The sequence below is a fragment of the Bombus vancouverensis genome, chromosome 7, assembly GCF_051014615.1.
Source record: "Bombus vancouverensis nearcticus chromosome 7, iyBomVanc1_principal, whole genome shotgun sequence".
Classification (NCBI taxonomy): Eukaryota; Metazoa; Arthropoda; class Insecta; order Hymenoptera; family Apidae; genus Bombus; species Bombus vancouverensis.
Genome location: NC_134917.1, coordinates 815,299 through 833,412, shown reverse-complemented (window position 1 = coordinate 833,412; position 18,114 = coordinate 815,299). Strand labels below are relative to the sequence as shown.

The 18,114-nt window shown below is 37.2% G+C and overlaps 1 protein-coding gene across 1 annotated transcript; it reads left to right on the top strand.

Moving 5' to 3' along the window:
• Positions 1–17: 17 nt before the first annotated feature.
• LOC117158240 (uncharacterized) lies at positions 18–3,531 on the top strand. The gene is made up of 6 exons (XM_033336912.2): positions 18–236; positions 512–1,330; positions 1,391–1,754; positions 1,830–2,133; positions 2,227–2,527; positions 2,642–3,531. Exons 1-5 carry the CDS (start codon positions 109–111, stop codon positions 2,316–2,318), a joined length of 1,707 nt encoding a protein of 568 aa, XP_033192803.1. The 5' UTR covers positions 18–108; the 3' UTR covers positions 2,319–2,527; positions 2,642–3,531.
• Positions 3,532–18,114: the final 14,583 nt, after the last annotated feature.

The window sequence follows — 18,114 nt, the reverse complement described above, 5'->3', positions numbered from 1 at the left end:
TGTAACCTTGAACTTGACTCACGTATTCACTGTTTGTGGGGAGTGTCTGCAATCTTGTATTAGTAACTATTAATTATTATATCTTTTGTATAACTTTTATTAACAATTATGGATCCTTCGATCTTCCCTGAAGAAATTTGGGTAAAAATCTTATTATATTGTGATGTACCTGATATTATTGCTATCGGTAATACGTGCAAATATTTGAGGAAAGCTTCAGATACTGATTACTTGTGGTAAGTTTGAGATTAAGTTTATGTGAAAAATACATTGAAGTTTAATAACTCACATGCAAAGTGAATAAAAGTTTGTGCTATTATGAATTTGCAATGTAAGACTGTAAATAAGATGACACTTCCGCAAAGTTCATAATTATCACATAAAATTTCTTTGTATAAAAGGAATTTATCATCAATTGACTCTATTAAAATATACACAATTTTAAAAATGAATGTATATTTAAAAAACTATTGCTATCAACTATTTATAGAATTCACTCATGTCTTTCCAGGAAAATGAAGTGGCTACAATTGATTTCAAAAGTACATTTTAGATTTCCAGATATAAAGTGTTTACAATTACTTAGTGTCAGCTTTAAAGCAATGTGCTATAGATTATATATGGTAATTACATTGGGAGAAAATGTTCATTTCCCAAAATGTCGTCACTGCAGTGGTTATACATGTCAAAGAAATTGCGTTGAAGGTTCTAGCGCAAAAGTAGTAATTGAAATTGGAAATAAGTATACATGGGTTATTGAGCCACATTTTGAATTAAGAAGACATTTTTCAATGTTTGGTGTACCTAAATATAATAATGAAACATATTTGGAACAAACACAAAATGTCCCAAGTAGTAGTACACGTCCAAAATGTGATGGCAAATCACTAGCTAAAAAGTTAAAACTATTGAAATTATCTGAATTAGCAACTGCTAAAATCCCTAGACCTAGTGGTCCATTTTGTGTTTTTTGTAATTCTGTTAAATTATATAGAGAAAAAAAGAGATTAATTACTCATCAAAATGATCCAACATGTTATGCAAGGCCAAATCCAATTTATGAGAAACTTATAAATGGATATTGCACTGATACCGTTGAAGTACTTGGAATTCCAAATGTTGATCTTGTTAGTCCAGCAGAAGCATTATTAAGTGATGGAACATTTCCTGTTCTTAAAACATTTGTTGGTCATTTGTTTCATCAAATGAGATTAACTTCAACATTAAGGAAACCCAATGCAGTGCTCATGTTCTGTGAACCATTAGCTATGCATCCAATGCTAAGAAAACAATTGTTGCATTACTTGTTCCAAGAAGTCAAGGTATCAAGGTAAGATAGAAAAATTATATTGTAAGAAGGTATTCTTTTATAAAGTAAATAAATTTCTAGAGTATGTCTGGTTCCTAAACCTTTAGCAGCATGTGCAATGCTGGATGTGGAAACTTGTGTCGTAGTTGATAGTGGTGCTTTAAGTACAACGGTAGCTGTTGTAATTGGTGGACGTGTTATACCACAACGTTGGAGATTATTACCTGTTGGTGGTTGGCATGTAGCATACCATCTAAAACAAGCTATGCATTGGTATCTAAAAGGATGTTATCATATTCCTATATCATATCTGGATACATTACCTATTAAAGAAAGGTGTAGACTAAGTTACAATATCAAAAATGAAGAGAGAAGAGTAGGACAAAAGAATGAAGAATGTATTAAAGTTAGAGTTCGAAGTTATACTGATAATAAGCAATTTCTGGTTAGTGAATTTACACATGTATTCATACAGTTCTTTACAATGTTTATTGTTATAATAATTATTTACATTTTTTAGAAAGTTTTCTTGGGTTCAGAATTATATATTGCTCCCGAAATGATGTATATCGACCTTGGTTTACCACAAGTGATAAAAGATGTAACGTCTGGTTTATCGGAAGAAATATTGCATGATTGTCTCTCACACATTTTGCTCACTGGAGGCAATACACACCTTTCAGGTTTTGGGCTAAGATTGACTAAAGATTTACGAGAATTATTACCAGAGCACAGCAAGATATTAGAAGTAAGAAGTTGTCCTGGTACTCATAGTTGGAATGTTGCAATGGGTTCCACATACGTGCCTTTAGCTGTACATCCTGGTAAATATATAATAATCTTTATGTAAAAGACATTTACTTGTTTAAAACAATATGTGCATGTATATAATTCATTTGCTGTAATCACTATTTTAGACAAGACACCACCAGAATATATAGAAGGTAATCCATTTTGGTTGTCAAGAGAAGAATATGTTTTATTTGGGTGTGAATCGTTAGAGCAGTAAATCCGTAATAAGTGATTTTTTACAATGTCAATACCTCACTTATTATATAAATGCAAATCTTTGCATGTGTAAAACTGTTGAAAAAGTAAAGGAAAAACTGTCATGAAGAAAATCTTCTCATGAATTGCCTTTAAATTAGATGCAAAATATAATCGTAGATAATTGGAGGAGCATTCCAAGATAAAGTGCTTGGACAAAAATAGATATTGGTTGGTATTAGCGATTGTTTTCGAAAATATTTCCTTGTATAAGAGATTTCATACATTTATTCAATGTTTTGGAAGGCTCAAAATCATATTAGTAACATACATGCTATGTTGTAGATACTTTTGGGGCCCATCTTACAAGGAAACGGAAGGTGTAAGCTCTACTAATATGTATCCAATGAATACTGGGATAGACACACGTTTCCGCACCTATTTTGCAATGTTATGCCCATTAAGCACTTTTTGTCACCACATTATCATTGATCTCTATCAGTTTAACAACATTTTAAATCCATTCGATATCATGTATCAAATCACGTCACTTCCAAATTCTCTTTTACGTTTTCTTGACATTCTAAAACGTCACTAGTAATTAAATCCTCAACTGATCTCATAATGTAGCTAAGATTTCTTAATTCAAATCGTAGTAAGTTAAATAAAATTGTTTCTACATCGTAGAACTTAATCAATATCTGGATTTTCTACTCTTATTGAATAGCACCTAAATCCAATATATGGATTCCGTCCATCCTAAGTTTTCATCAATATAACGTTACATTATTGATCGCTTTTATAAACTTTAGAGAAATGATCAGTAAATGAGGTACTAAATTGGAGAACATTTATATTGTAATATGTATTCTACATCCTTTATTTTACATTAAATTTTAATACTTTTATTGCACATCAGGTTTTCCTGGTAACTCACTCCCATTAGCATTGAGAATTAATCATTCCATACTCATGGCGAACTGCCATTTATGGTCCATATTCCCAAAATTGTATCTTCTCCTATCCCTTATAAGATGATTTTTATGTATATAGCCCAAACAATAATTTGTTTTGTACATACATACATACATACATACATACATATATGTTTCATTGCTTAATGTACAGGTAAATAATTTTAGAAAGTATTATTTAAAAATAAGTATTATAAATTTTTAAAAACTTGTTCATGATTTCCCAAATTTACAATACATCATTCTTGCCAAAATAAGAAATATCTATTAATAGCCCCCCCCCCAAAAAAAATAGCAACATTTCTAGTCACTTTGAATATAATTAAACTATTTAGACTTCTCTTCCAAGATAGTAGATACTATTAAAAAAAAGAATTTATAATGAGATTTTAGAACCATGAATCTTTAAATATTAATATTATGCAGTATACGATTATTGTTACCATAATTTTCTTCAATTCTACATATGATTTTGTGAACAATTTAATATGCAATTGTTGTTTTTGAAATGTACATTAAATTATTCTATTAATTCTATTAATTAATTAGATAATTCTATTAATTGTTAAGCTGTAAGTAAAAACTTATATAATATTTAAGAAGTTATACAACATTTTAATACTAATTTAAGGAATATTCTATAATAATAGTATATAAACTAATTTAAAAACACATACGTATATTATAAATATCATAGTAAACTATGTTTTTGTTATTGAAAAAGAATCTATGCAAGTTATTACATTATTGAAACACATTTTAATTTATGATCTTATGATTATTGCGATATATATATAGGTGCTTATATAACATAAGTCTACGTAATGTAAGCATGTATATAATTTAATAATTTTAAGCTATAAAATGATATGAATATTTATAATACAGTTTTTACAAATTACATACATTTAAGATCTAATTTATGTTCTCTTATCTTAAAATGATATGTATATAATTTATATAATTGTATGTATATAATTTAATAATTGTATACATACAACATGTATATAATTTAATAATTTTAAGCTATAAAATGATATGAATATTTACAATACAGTTTTTACAAATCACATATATTTAAGATCTAATTTATGTTCTCTTATCTTAAAATGATTTGAATAATTCGTAATACTATATAACGTAATACATTATAACGTGATATAATATAAGGTAATACAATATAACGTAATATAATATAAAGTAATACCAAATACCGTAACGTAACAGTATAACGTAGTATAATATAACGTAATTCTAAACAGCGCAATACTATAAAACTTAATATATCATAACGTATTACTATTTAACGTAATATTGTGTTGGCAACTAAGTGACTGGGGGTTTTGTCATTACCACTTAATGAAAAATCCGCTATCACTTAGTTGTCTACCTAATACATTTTAACCTAATACATTATAACGTAATACTATATAAAATAACTCATTATAACGTAATATAATATAACATAATATAATGTAACGTAATACAATATAACGTAATACAATATAACGAAATACTATATAACGTAATATAATATGACGTAATTCTATATAACGTAATATATTATAACGCAATATAATATACCGTAATACTATATAACGTAATACATTATAACGTTATATAATATAGCATAATACAGTATAACGCAATATAATATAACGCAATACAATATAATATAATACTATATAACGTAATTCTATCTGACGTATTACATTATAACGTAATATAATATACCGTAATATTATATCATGTAATTGTATATAACGTAATACATTATAACGTAATACCGTAATACTAGAAAACGTAATACGATATAACGTAATACTATATAGCGTAATACTACATAACGTAATACGTTATAACGTAATATATAGCATAATACTATATAACGTAATTCTATCTGACGTAATACATTATAACGTAATATAGTATACCGTAATACTACATAACGTAATACGATATAACGTAATACTATACAGCGTAATACTATGTAACGTAATACTGGGTTGGCAACTAAGTGATTGCGGATTTTGTCATTACCACCTAATGTATGTAGTATATATTATATAGTGAAGTATATAGTATATATATATTATATAGTATTTTATATATAATATATTAAATTTATTCGAAAAGATTAGAATAGTTTATTGGACATCGATCCGAACTCTACGTAGTTCATGACGGTGTCTCGGCAGTCTGAGGAGCGCATGTTCCACGGTTGCAGAGTTTTTCGTTAATCTGAGCTGTGTGAGATATTTTGTGCATCTGAAAATTTAGAGCAAATGTACGTTGATCGCAAATGGTGGTAAACACAACGCGAAGGATAATTTTAATTATCTCTTATGTAGTTATAGCTTATCGTATCTGTTTGTTTTCTTTTGTATAAATTGCCCTGCGAGCATGGATGGACGATGCATCTGGAGAAGTGGATTGTGACAAATAACAACGAACAGCAAGAGGATTAACAAGAGTGTGACGGATGAAAAGAGAGTCGGAGAGTTGTGCGTTTCGTCCCGGGACTACCGGTGGACTCGTCAGTAAGGCTATGCCCGGTAGTCCCTGCCTTAGACGTAGAGGGAGTCTCGCTAGGTGCGGTATTTGTATCAATCGTTCGTATATTCGACCGCTAGCGAGTTAGACAGACAGACTCGTTGTCGTCGTAGCCCTCTAGTGTTGGCGGTTGGTACCCGCGGCTCGACCTGTCGGCGTCCTATTGATACCGATCCGCCACAAGAGGAAGAAGGAAATGAGCGTTTAATCGCTGATAATGAGAAATTGTATTATCTCGTTGGTTATGTGCGAGCTTGGGGGGAAAAATGTGTAACGAAGGGAGGGCAGGAAGAAGTAACTCGTAAATGTGTAAATAAGATGTGTAAAAGAAAAAGCGTTTGGAAATGTGAAACCTTTTTCTTGAAGCAGGTAATAATAAGAGCGTAAAAATATAGGGTGAAAAGACGAGGTGTGTAAAAAAGATGCGTAAATAAAATAAACGCGTTTTTAGCTTGGGTGTGTGAAAGGTGGAGCAGGGAAGGTAATAGCGATGTTGATTCAGCATGGGGATTTGTCAAAACATGGGTTAATTTTGTTAGAAAATTGTAAAATATTGTTAGGGAAGTGATACATTTACACTGTACATGAGAGTGTGTGTGTAAGGGTTAGAGGGCGTCAAGGACTCAGTGGAGACAAAAGACTGTTGCCAGATGTTAGAAGAATCTAGGCTAGTCGGTTGGCAACCAGCGTGCGTGCAAGACGTTCTTACAGAGGAATATAGATGTATAACTGTTGTATGGGAAATATAACCAATAATTTGTATTCCCAAATCCTCGAATTTCCTTAACAAATATGTAAAAAGATTGTAGACGTTAGATGGGTGAAAGTTGAAAGAAGTAAGAAAAGAAGGAAAAGAGAGTATAAAATGATAATAAGTAATACGTAAGGCAATATAATTTTTTGGATGGCAAAAGAATGGATTTGTTTGGATTCTAGGAGACTAAAGAATAAATAAAGATACATTTAGGAGATATGTGTGCCTTGTTTATTCGACCATCGACCATAAATTGTGAAAGTAGGCTTTAAAAAGATAAATGACAGATAGAATAGCTTTTAAGGGGGGGGCACGAGGCGGCTACGGGTTCTCAGGGCGTAGGACCAAGCCCTGGGAAACCCCGATGAATCTGAAATTCTCCAATAGCCGGATGATGACTGGTTGGCGTTTTCGGCCACCGCCAGTTTACCGATCCGGTGCGGAGAACCTCGGAGAAGTTGGTGGGCCCGTATCTGCCAAGACCACTCACCTCACCTTTTTGTGGGGCTCCCCGTCACCCTGCACCAGCCTTGACCGGCACAGGGTGTAAAAGAGTGAGTGGCACCAGGATGGAAATCCTTGTTGACGACCTCGGCGACTTCAGAATCACAATGGACAGAAAAACGAATCAAAAAATCGTTTACGGTGCAGGGGATGGACACCCCAGTACCGGCGCAGCCGCGGGTTGTAAAGCGGGCCCCGCTGCGTCGTCATGGAGCAACCGTGGCCGCCCGGGGCTGGGACGCCAGGCCCCCGGACACGCTCATGCGTCTGGCGAAGTGGACACTCGAACTGCGGGGTCTCAGAGAGGGTTGGAGGAACCCGACGTTATGACCGTCGGCCTGGAACCCTCGCGGGATGGGATGCGGCGACGCCGCGGTCGCGAAGGGGGGAGGTGAGATCCGACGACGAAATGTCGTCATGCTCTTCCTATTCGACCGTTGCGGGCACGCTTGGCAAGCGGTCGTACCGCAGGATTACTGAGTTCATAGAAAGCATCGCCTCCGCCACAACGGTTGCAGAGGCGCGGGACGTCGCACACGGTGGGGGGACGCGCCCGCGGGGGATCCGGACTCCGTGCTACTGCCGGCTCCCGGTAAAAGAAAGAAGAGGGGCGCGAGGTACGGTACGGATACCGACACCGACACCGACGCCGAGGCAGCCACCGTGGCCGCCGCCGCCTCTACCATCCACGGCGGTGCCGACGGCAGCGACGACATACGGAGGGACGAGATAAGGATCGGACCGGTCGACAAGCAAGCGTCCGCGAAGGACGCGGATCCGACCCACGATCAGGAAGAGGAGGATGTCGCATATCTGCGATCGAGGATGCGCTTTCTGGAGAGAGATGTCAGTCGTCCCCTAGAGACGGTGGAACGGCTGACGAAGGAACGCATGGAGAAGGCAGCCAAAGTTGATAACAACGACGGCGAAGGACAAGAGGTGGGGATCACCTCTAAGAGGGAAACGAAAGAAAATGCTCCCCGGGCCCTAACGGGAACGGTTATGGGTCCCTCCCCGCCCCTGGTCAGCGGCACGCCGTCTCCGCTGTCCCAACGGATCGGAGAGTAATACACAGACCAAGGGAACGGATAGATTCGGTGGTCCAGGACCTCGAGATCCACTAGAGGATCTCAAGATCCTGTTCCTCCGCAAGTTCGAACTGTACATGTATCCCGAAAGACAGCGGAGATTCGTTGAATTGAATTTTTAGCCTCTAGCATTGAAAAAAATTAAAATTTCACGAGATTTGAGAGGAACCAGTGTTGTCACAGTGCAAACCTTCTGATGTGCGCTGTATAAAGCATCAAATGTCGAGTACAACGCGCTTCGAATTGTCCATCTATCCCGAAAAACAGCGGAGATACGTTGATTTGAATTTTTACCCTTGAGCATTAAAGAAATTTAAAATTGCATCGCATTTGACAGGGACCAGTGTTGGACCAGGGACCAGTAATACGTTATAATGTAATGTATTGTAACGTAATACTATATGTCATAACCGTAATAGCAGTCGCCTACCCCGTCCGAGAACTTCTCGGATGCTGTTCATTCGCTGGTGGGCAACACATGCACGGCCACTGCCTCCATTCCTGCCCATTCGACCGCTGCGTATCCGTTGCCGTGGTCCAGTGGATCCCCGTTGGCGGACGACGCCGGCGCTGATGTCCAGGTGACAGCCGTCCATATCTCCGGCCCAGCCCGCAGCGACCAGGAGTCTTCATGGCTCGGCCAGCACCGCTAGGTCGACCGTGCTCTTCAGGATGGTTTGGAAGAGCAGGCCTTATGCCTGTCTTGACCGTCCCTGATTGGTTTGGAGGATGCGCAAATGTTTTTCAATAGCTTTTCTACCCTTCTAACTTCATTTTTGCCGATTAAAAGTATAAAATCGTACACGAACGTACCATTTCTCCCTTCTTATTAAAATATTATAGTATTGCATCATTAAAATATTTGTCGGGTTTACATTAGAATTAGGGTTAGGGGCGTGAAACGAATCTTCGTTTGGGTTACACGTTGTCGTTATGCAATAGAGAAGACATTGACTAGTGCAAATACGATTATTATAGAGCCGGACAAGTAACCGTGGTAGTTAGGCACTCGAGAAACTAATGACAATGATCCTAGGTTCAATAACGAATCCGCGGTCGACGGGATGATAGATGAACGTACTCACAAAATCTAAGTCGGATGCGTGATATTCACTGGTCGTAAAGGGTTACTCCTTTCATCAGTGAGATCGCGAACGAGAATGCCTTTCCCGTCCCGATGATGCCACAGAGGAAAACTATAATGGGGTGTGTCTAAGGATACGAGATCATCGGATTCGTCGAGAAAAGCCTTCGTTCAGAAAGTAACGGAAATTGACGTTGCTGCTAATTGGTCAATCTCCATATCGGTGGTTAGAAAAAGATGCTAGCCGCCCTCGAGGGAAAGTTGCTAGTGGGAGACGCCGCTCGTTGAAAAATATGTCTCCCCTATCTTCCCGTAGTTGGGACAAAGACTGTTTGTCTGTTTGAAGGACTTTAGTTAACTAAACCTTAAGATTTATAACGGGCCCTCGAGCTAGCCGAACATGTACTGCGGAGACGCATCGACATCTGGCAATCATCTTACTCGAAGAATAGGGTCTGCGTGTGGCGAGCCACGGGACAGAAACCGTTGGAATGTTTACTGTCGCGTGTCGTCACGAATATTTCTTTTAAGGAGAGCTATAGAATTACTCCATACCTTTGCTAGGCAAAGCGTTCATCCCGTGACCGCGGCTACGTTCGGCGACTGACTGTCGCCTCGAGCCCAAGCTCATTATCACGACTCTCGAACAATTACAATCGGGTTGAATAACTACAATTGTTCAATTACAGCTATAGTAGACTCTAGGTTACAATGTTGCGGGATTATCCAAAATTCCAAAGGCTCCGGCGTTCTTTCATCTCCGACATATTGAAACGTTAAAATATAAAATTTCTTTCAAAGTGCAAACTGTTATCGTTCTTTTGTTAAGATCTCTTCGATTGAGAAAGAGATCTATCCAAGCACCTGTAACTTAATATTACAAAAATAGAAGCGAAAATCTGGCATATCAAGTCTAAGCGTGCAAAAACCTAACGATGTGTTTCCTTTTTAGCGATAAACTGTTTCAAACGAGTTCTCGCTATTATAGTTGGTACTATAGAAATCCTCCGTCAAGGCACTCGTTAAATAAGAAGAAAATTTTGAAAGAACGAAAGTCTCCGTAGAGATTGGAAAAATGAAAATTGAATAAAATTTGACTTTCCAACGAAAAATTATTTTTCGAACCCCTCTGCGATACTCGTCTTAGAATGAGAATGGAAACTAGTCAATTTGAGATGAAGATGAAGATCCGTCAGGCTTTCGCCAGATTCGAGAATGATCGTTACTCTTTCTCCGTTTTTCGTTAATTTTTCGATGATCTAGTCGCAGCAACCTCGGGTCCATATCATATTTATTTGCCAGGAATAACATGAAATAAATTTTTATTAAAAAAAAGACCAGTTACAATAGATCGAATCATTTTATACCTTCCTACGAAAATTCACACCCATGAAATCCGCGACAAGTTCACTCCTGTAATGTTTAATTACCGAATGATTTTAAAAACAGTACGAGTTTACGGTTGCACTAACTATTTTACGAAAAAGATAGTTATCCGACGATGTTAAAAATCTGAGCATAATGGAGATATACGTACAACAAATACTCATGTGAAAAACCAACGGGACTAATAATAAAATCAGTGAATTAGAAAAATAGAGCTGTAGGCAAATATCTTATAATATACAGTGGCATAATCTGCAATTTATTATAAAATAATTGATCCGAGTAGAATCTATTATAAAAGAAGGTTGCTGAATATGACAGACATTGTCGAATACTAATTGAATAAAATCATTTAGTTAATTTTCATAGAATTTCATATTTCTTCGAGGAATCAATAAGTCTCTCGCTAATAGCCTAATAGATCCTTTGATAGATCTAACGAAGTATCTAACCGGGATTATAGTCAATTAGTTCATATTATTCGCTACATAATTAATAATTGTATCACGTACTGCGATGCAGGTGGTATTGAAGAAAAAAAGCCATTTTATGTTACAACTATAGCGAGTAAATTTACTCGTTTAACTTGGGAGGCATTAGAAAAGAACCTGACTTTTAAGTAAGCATTAAGTAAGAATTTTAAATATCGCAAACAGTGATGTAGGTGTTATTCAAGGAAAAAGTACATTTTATTTTGTAATTAGCACGAGTAAATGAACGAATATCGATAATATAATATAACGCTTAATATGAATGTTATCAGTCTGATTATTTAATACCTTGACTAATTTCATAGTAACGTCATCGACCGCTGTTAGGCTCTTTTCCCTTTTAGTTCAAACTAATTGATAGTCGAAAACTAGTATGAAGGAGGTGTGAATTTAGTCTTAGTTTGTAGAAACCATTAAAATGATAAAAATGGATATCGTATTAAATCGTTAAAGATGCCAATTTACGATAAAAGTTAAGAAATCGTTTAATTTGATTTTGTTATAATGGAAAAACCGTCTCCTGCTAAGTCAAAAAATCGTTACCGTTTGATTAACAAACCGACACCTTGTCAAGGTATATAAGGAACACGGAAGTGGCGCGCGAGCTCTTTTGTGCCTGAAATTCCGGAGAGTGAACATCGAAGAAGAATTTAAATATAAGGTAAATAAAAAAAGAATCAAATAACAACATTGCAACCAGTAATTTATAACGTCTAAACCATTAATTTACAACACTTAAGCTATTAATTTATAACATTTATGCTATTAATTTATAACATTTAAACTATTAATTTATAACATTTAAGCAATTATTTATAACATTTATGCTATTAATTTATAACATTTAAGTTATTAATTTACAACATCTAAACCATTAATTTACAACATTTAAACTGTTATTCTATATATTTAAGCCATTAATTTATAACATTTAAGGAATTAATTTATAACGTCAAAACTATTAATTTATTACATTTATGCTATTGATTTATAACATTTAACCTATTAATTTATAACATTTATGCTATTGATTTATAACATTTAAGCTATTAATTTACAACATTTAAGCTATTAATTTACAACATTTAAACTATTAATTTATAACATTTAAGCTATTAATTTACAACGTCTAGGCCATTAATTTACAACATTTAAACTGTTATTGTATACATTTATGCTATTAATTTATAACATTTAAGCTATTAATTTTTAACGTCTAGGCCATTAATATGTAACTTTTAAACTGTTATTTTATACATTTAGCCATTCATTTATAACATTTAAACCATTAATTTATATCACCTGAGCCATTAATTTATAACATTTAAGCCATTAATCTAAAACAATTACTCCATTAATTCTTAACAGTTATACCAATAATTTATAACCATATTCTGCCATTAATTCAAAGTAATTACGCTCTTAATTTATAGCAGTTGTACCGTTAATCGGTTGTAACTCTACATTCATTGATTTAAATCAATACCATCAATTCGTAGTGAGTGAATTAATGATTTATTTTGTTTCATTTCATTAACGAAATCTATCAAGTCTTTGATGTACTATTTTATTTCTATATAGCATTATTTTTTAATTTTAAATACAGTATTTAATTTCTCATTTCACTATTTCGTATAAAACCTGTCTTAACACAAAGTGTAATCTTAAGATGTAATTTTCCATGTCTGCTCCAAAGTAAGGAAGCAACCACCATATTCATGGAATCAAGGAAGCGAGTGCAATTTAACCGAAGGCAACCACATCTTATCTGTAGCTGGACATGAGTCAGAGGACATTTCAAATCATGTTGTTGTTTTGCCTCGGAGTATCAAGACCGTTAGATTACAAGTAATGTAAGAACAAATAAACTCCGGGCAAAACAATATCGCCGCTACAATGTCGCTTTATTATAAAATAATTTTACATCTCTGCTTCCAATGTTTAAAAACTGTTTATGTAAATGGGACCCGAGCGTAGTTACCTCCTCGTGGTGGGTCCCGGTAATTGGTATCGTTTCCCAAATAATAATACACCAAGTACTATTTTGAATATTAGTATTAGTATTTGAGAAACGATATCAAGCTAAAAACTACTTCAATATAGTCTGGTCTTGATCATCCAAAATAGTTTTGGTGATCTAGACCGGACTAAGACCCCCCCGCGGGGGCGCCGTGGGACATCGTGGGTCACCGTGGGACATCGCGGGACACCGTGGGATGCGAGCGTTTTAGCCTTAATTAATCATAAGGTAGATACCTATGTTAAGTGCATTGTGAGCTCACTCTGTACAAAGATACTTATCTATCTTGGAACGAAAAATAAAAATCTCGTCTCTCGTGATCCCCTCGCTTGCCACACTGGAAAAATTGTTCCCGCGATTTATCGGTTCACGGTCGCTCAGTTCTTTCAAACCGTAGCGTGACGTACTCGCTCGCGCGTATTCCGGGTACGTGCGGGTCAACGTGCACTGGACAACTCTTTGGATTCGTAAGTCGCCCCAAGGACACCTCTGTCTTGGTGACTGCTCGACGACTGCTCGACGTTCGCATCGGATCGCGGGAGTTGTCGTCGCGCCGGTGATGCTAGCGAATCTGTTGGGGATTCAGTCGTGGATCTGCAGTCCTGTCCGATTGGTACTTTGGTACTCGGTCAGGGACCTGCAATTTCACGTCCTCCGTAATTCTGTTCGGGCCCGCGGGAGTGGACCCCACTGTTCAGTTGAGGTCAATGCCTTTGTAATCCTGATCAGCGGTCCCTCCCCGTGAGTGGACCCCACTGTTCAGTTGGGGCCTCTTGCCTTCGTAATCCTGTTCAGCGGTCCATCCCCGGGTTCCACATGTTCAGTTGGAGTGTGTTAAGTTGCTGGCCTATGTGCTGGATCCACGGCTGAATTACCCGTGGATCACTAGCATCATCGGTCGGCGCCATCGACCGCGACTCGTGTAAGTTTCGAACGGCGAAACAGGAATCGAGTTACGGTCAATTCTTGGGCTTTCCGCTGAACCTCGGGGTTATCTCGTGTACGGGGGTACGTCGCGTAGGTTTGTTAGTTCTTTCGAGAGATCGCGATCTCGTTCGTTTCGGGCGCGCCGCGATTTTTTCCCTTATCATCTGATTCATCGGGCATTTTCTTGTTTTCCCATTTTTAAGGGATACGTATTGAGATCACGTTAGAGTTTATAACTTTTCTGTATCTTCAATATCTTACAGTGTCGCAAAAATTGAACGATAACTAGTTTAGTACAGCGACTCGTATGTCCCTTCTGCGAGACGCGAAATCGTATATACAGTGTCAGTAGCTACATTTTCTTCTTTTCATTCCAAGTTAGATAAATGTGTGTTTGATACAGAATGATGCCAGTAGGGATGCGAATTATTGTACGATATTTGTACTGATCGATGTAATCGTTGTGTGGGAGATAGATGGTGTGTTATGTATGATGTTTTACGTTTGTAAAGATCTATGTAAGCGCTGCGTTCGAGATATGTGTTTCGCAGTTAGGCTACGAAACAACTATCTCTTTACGCAGGCCCATGGTTAAGTAGAGTCAGAACTCGACATTCTTGCCAATAGGTTGAATGTCGAGATCGAAGTGTAGTGTTATATAACCCATGGGCGGGTCTCGTGCGTAGTCACCTCCTCGTGGTGAGACCTGGTAATTGGCATCATTTTCCAAAAATTAATCAGTTGATTAATCTTTGGAAAACGATGCCAAGCTAAGAACTACGCACCAGTCCAGTTTGGATCTCCAAATGCCGCCAAAAGAATTTTGGATGATCTAGACTGGACTGCACCGTGGGATACCGTCGGTCCAGTTTGGGTCTCCAAAAGCCTCCAACAGAATTTTGGATGATCTAGACTGGACTGCAACGTGGGACATCGTTGGACAGCGTTGGACATCGTTGGACACCGTTGGACAGCGTTGGACACCGTTGGACAACGTTGGACAACGTTGGACAACGTTGGACAGCGTTGGACAGCGTTGGACACCGTTGGACACCGTTGGACACCGTTGGACACCGTTGGACACCGTTGGACACCGTTGGACATCGTGGGACACCGTGAGACACCGTGGGACACCGTGGGACACCGTGGGACACCGTGGGATATGTTTTGGCTATGTCGAATCCATTCTGAGCCCATTCTGTACAGTGATACTTATCTGACTTGGAACGAGATATAAAAATCTATTCTTTTTTTCCACTTGCGGTTATTTTGTGCACAGGAGTGCGTCGCGCGAGTCCATTGATTCTTCTGAAAGATCCCGATGTATGAAATCATTCTCTTATTTCAAGCCAATTTTTAACGAATTATCTTATTGTTTCAAATTGAGTTATAACGTCATAAACTTGCAACTTAGTAACAGTTGGATTCAAATACCTCGAAACAAGATTTCGCGCGCGTTTGTGCAGTATTCTTTAAGTATATTTAAGTGGCGAACTTTTGAATCCTTGCAAATATTTTCCAATATTTATAACACGCGACTATAGTGTATTAGTGGAATGTATATTTCGTATTCTAATAACGAAAATTCATAGTATATATTCTAATTGCGAACAGTATAATTCTTGCAAACGATTGCATTGCATTCGCGGTATTCGTAAGCATTTGTTCGCTATCGTGAAATATCTTACAATTTTCAACTAAATAATATTTTTCAAACTTGTTCCAATTACTTAATAATAAATTTTAAGTGTAAAAAAATAGCAGTATTTTCTAAATAAACGTTCGATAGGAAAAAAAAGAAAATTGTCGAAACGATGTTTGGCTTTTTTCTCACCCCCCTCCCCCCACCCGCCCAAAAACAACCACCATTTCCACCACTGGACTTTCAACGGCCCCTGCCTGATGTTAGTCTTCCTGATCATATTCGCTGGGTTATCGCAGCATCTACGGTAACGTCCTTTGTTCCTCTGCTTCAAACGGTGAGTCGCATGCATTTCTGTTCCTCCGGTCACTCAATCATGTCGTAGGATGAAAGGTCCGAATCGGCACGGGTGACTGGTTGTATTACGTAGAATTTTTTGCGAGCATAGTGACCGCGGGTATTTCTTATACCCGTGAGTAGTAACATTCTTTTTTTAAATTTATTAGTTTAGGATAGATCTTCTTGCGCAGCGCGATTATAATAATTAGACTTTTAATAATTAGTTTAAACTTTAGACTACACTTTAGAATATATTCGTGTTATTTATAAGCATGCATGTTAATATTCCGTATGAATATTTGCAAATGGCAAATATATACACAAATATACTTGTTTGACATAAATATACTTGTTCTTAAGCAATGAATTAATCGTGACAATATTAAGTCACGTTCGTTTATTTCTCTTTAGCTAGAATTTAAATACGAGTTAAAATTCATTTTTTCCCGTACAAGAATATGTGAAATTTTACGTGCAAGAAGACACTTCGCGACAGGCAGATTTTTGAATCAAAGCAATAATTTTGAACACTGCTTCTGCACTTTCGAGTATATGCTTTGATAAAGAGATCGCCTGAGATTATTTCTTTCTTAGTAATATATTTGAAGTCAATTATTCCATTTGATCGAGTCACAGTCTTTTTCAATTAACGCTACCTTTATGCAATATTAAAATTTTGTTCTGATTTATTAAATTAATAAAGTAGAGTTACTTGATTACTATTAAATTAATAAAGTAAATTTAATCAGATACAAAGTAGTAAAATATAAAATCAAAGAACGTTAGTCCGTTAAATAAAAATTACACAAACTATTCATCTTTTTAGATCAGGATTTTCAGGTTTAACCCTTTCCGTGCCCATTGTCAGGATCTCATTCACGTGCCCAGGTGCTACTTGAATGGGAGAGAGACATTGGGCACGATGATCTAGAATTAAGTAATGTAATAATTTGTCAGCGACTAACGATGTGTTAGTGTATCGTGCACGACGTATTTTCCACATTATGTGTGTGTGTTGTTAGGCCGTGGAACTGCGTCGCTTTTTCTCATTCGTTAAAACTTCAAATATTAAAAATGTCGAGACATATATCGATTCAATTTACGTCTCAATAGAATCACAATTTGTGGTAATACCGTCTACGAGATTAAGTGTAACCACGCTTTTAATATTGCCGTCAATTACAATTATAATTCCAAGTTTACTTACATTTATTTTAACGATATCATTTCCTCAGACGTGTTTTATCACGTTTTACGCAATGGTCACTAGCCTTCGTCAGTCGATTTCAGGAAAACGGTACGTACCTTAGAGTGTGCATGCTGTGTGTTAAGCTCGGGTGTCGGAGGCGTCCCGGGACGTCCTCTCTAGTGTAGGACCTTTGCGCCCGAGCGTTTGTGTGAGAACCGTGGAGCGAGTGTGTTGGTGTGCCTGTGTTGCCATTTTTAAATATAGCGCTAGGTAGGATAGGTAGTATACTTTCTGGTATGTCTGTTAATTATAAGTAGGTAGGGCCGGGCAGGTTGGCACAGTCTCTGGTCGGGTAGGCGCGTTTTCGTGTAGCCAACCTGTTTCTGGACATATTTGGAAAATCGACGGTGAAACTGGCACGAGTAGAGCATGCACTCGTCTCTGGTTTTGCCTTTCGATTTTTCGAATTTCGCGGTCGCGGTCGCGAGTGGGCTCGAAACGAACGTATATTGCTCGAGCACGCACATGCGAGTGGGCAACGATCACTGCTGTGATCGTTGGTCAGTCCATGTACACTTCAATCAGCTTCCGCGGTTTATATTTTTATTTTACCTTGGTAAGTTTTTTTTTTGTTTGCGATTTAGAAGTCTCGAGCTTAGATTTAAGTTTCAGCGGGCATTGCGCCCGAAGAAAGAAGAGGCTATAAGCCGAAGAGGCCCGGCAAACTGCCACTCAAGAGGGCAACTACTAATGGCTCCCCATCCTCTGGGTCATCCAGAGCATGAGAAGTCATTATTGTTACTACTTTGTCACTATGCTCGATTTTAGTACTTGTAGTAGTAGTAGTAGCAGTAGTAGTAGTAGTAG

Excerpts from the sequence above, each read along its gene's own strand:
- LOC117158240 (XM_033336912.2), top strand. The coding sequence starts at position 109 with ATGGATCCTTCGATCTTCCCTGAAGAAATTTGGGTAAAAATCTTATTA. Across the intron at positions 237-511 it reads TCAGATACTGATTACTTGTG|GAAAATGAAGTGGCTACAAT; the intron begins GTAAGTTTGAGA and ends ATGTCTTTCCAG. Across the intron at positions 2,134-2,226 it reads GCCTTTAGCTGTACATCCTG|ACAAGACACCACCAGAATAT; the intron begins GTAAATATATAA and ends TCACTATTTTAG.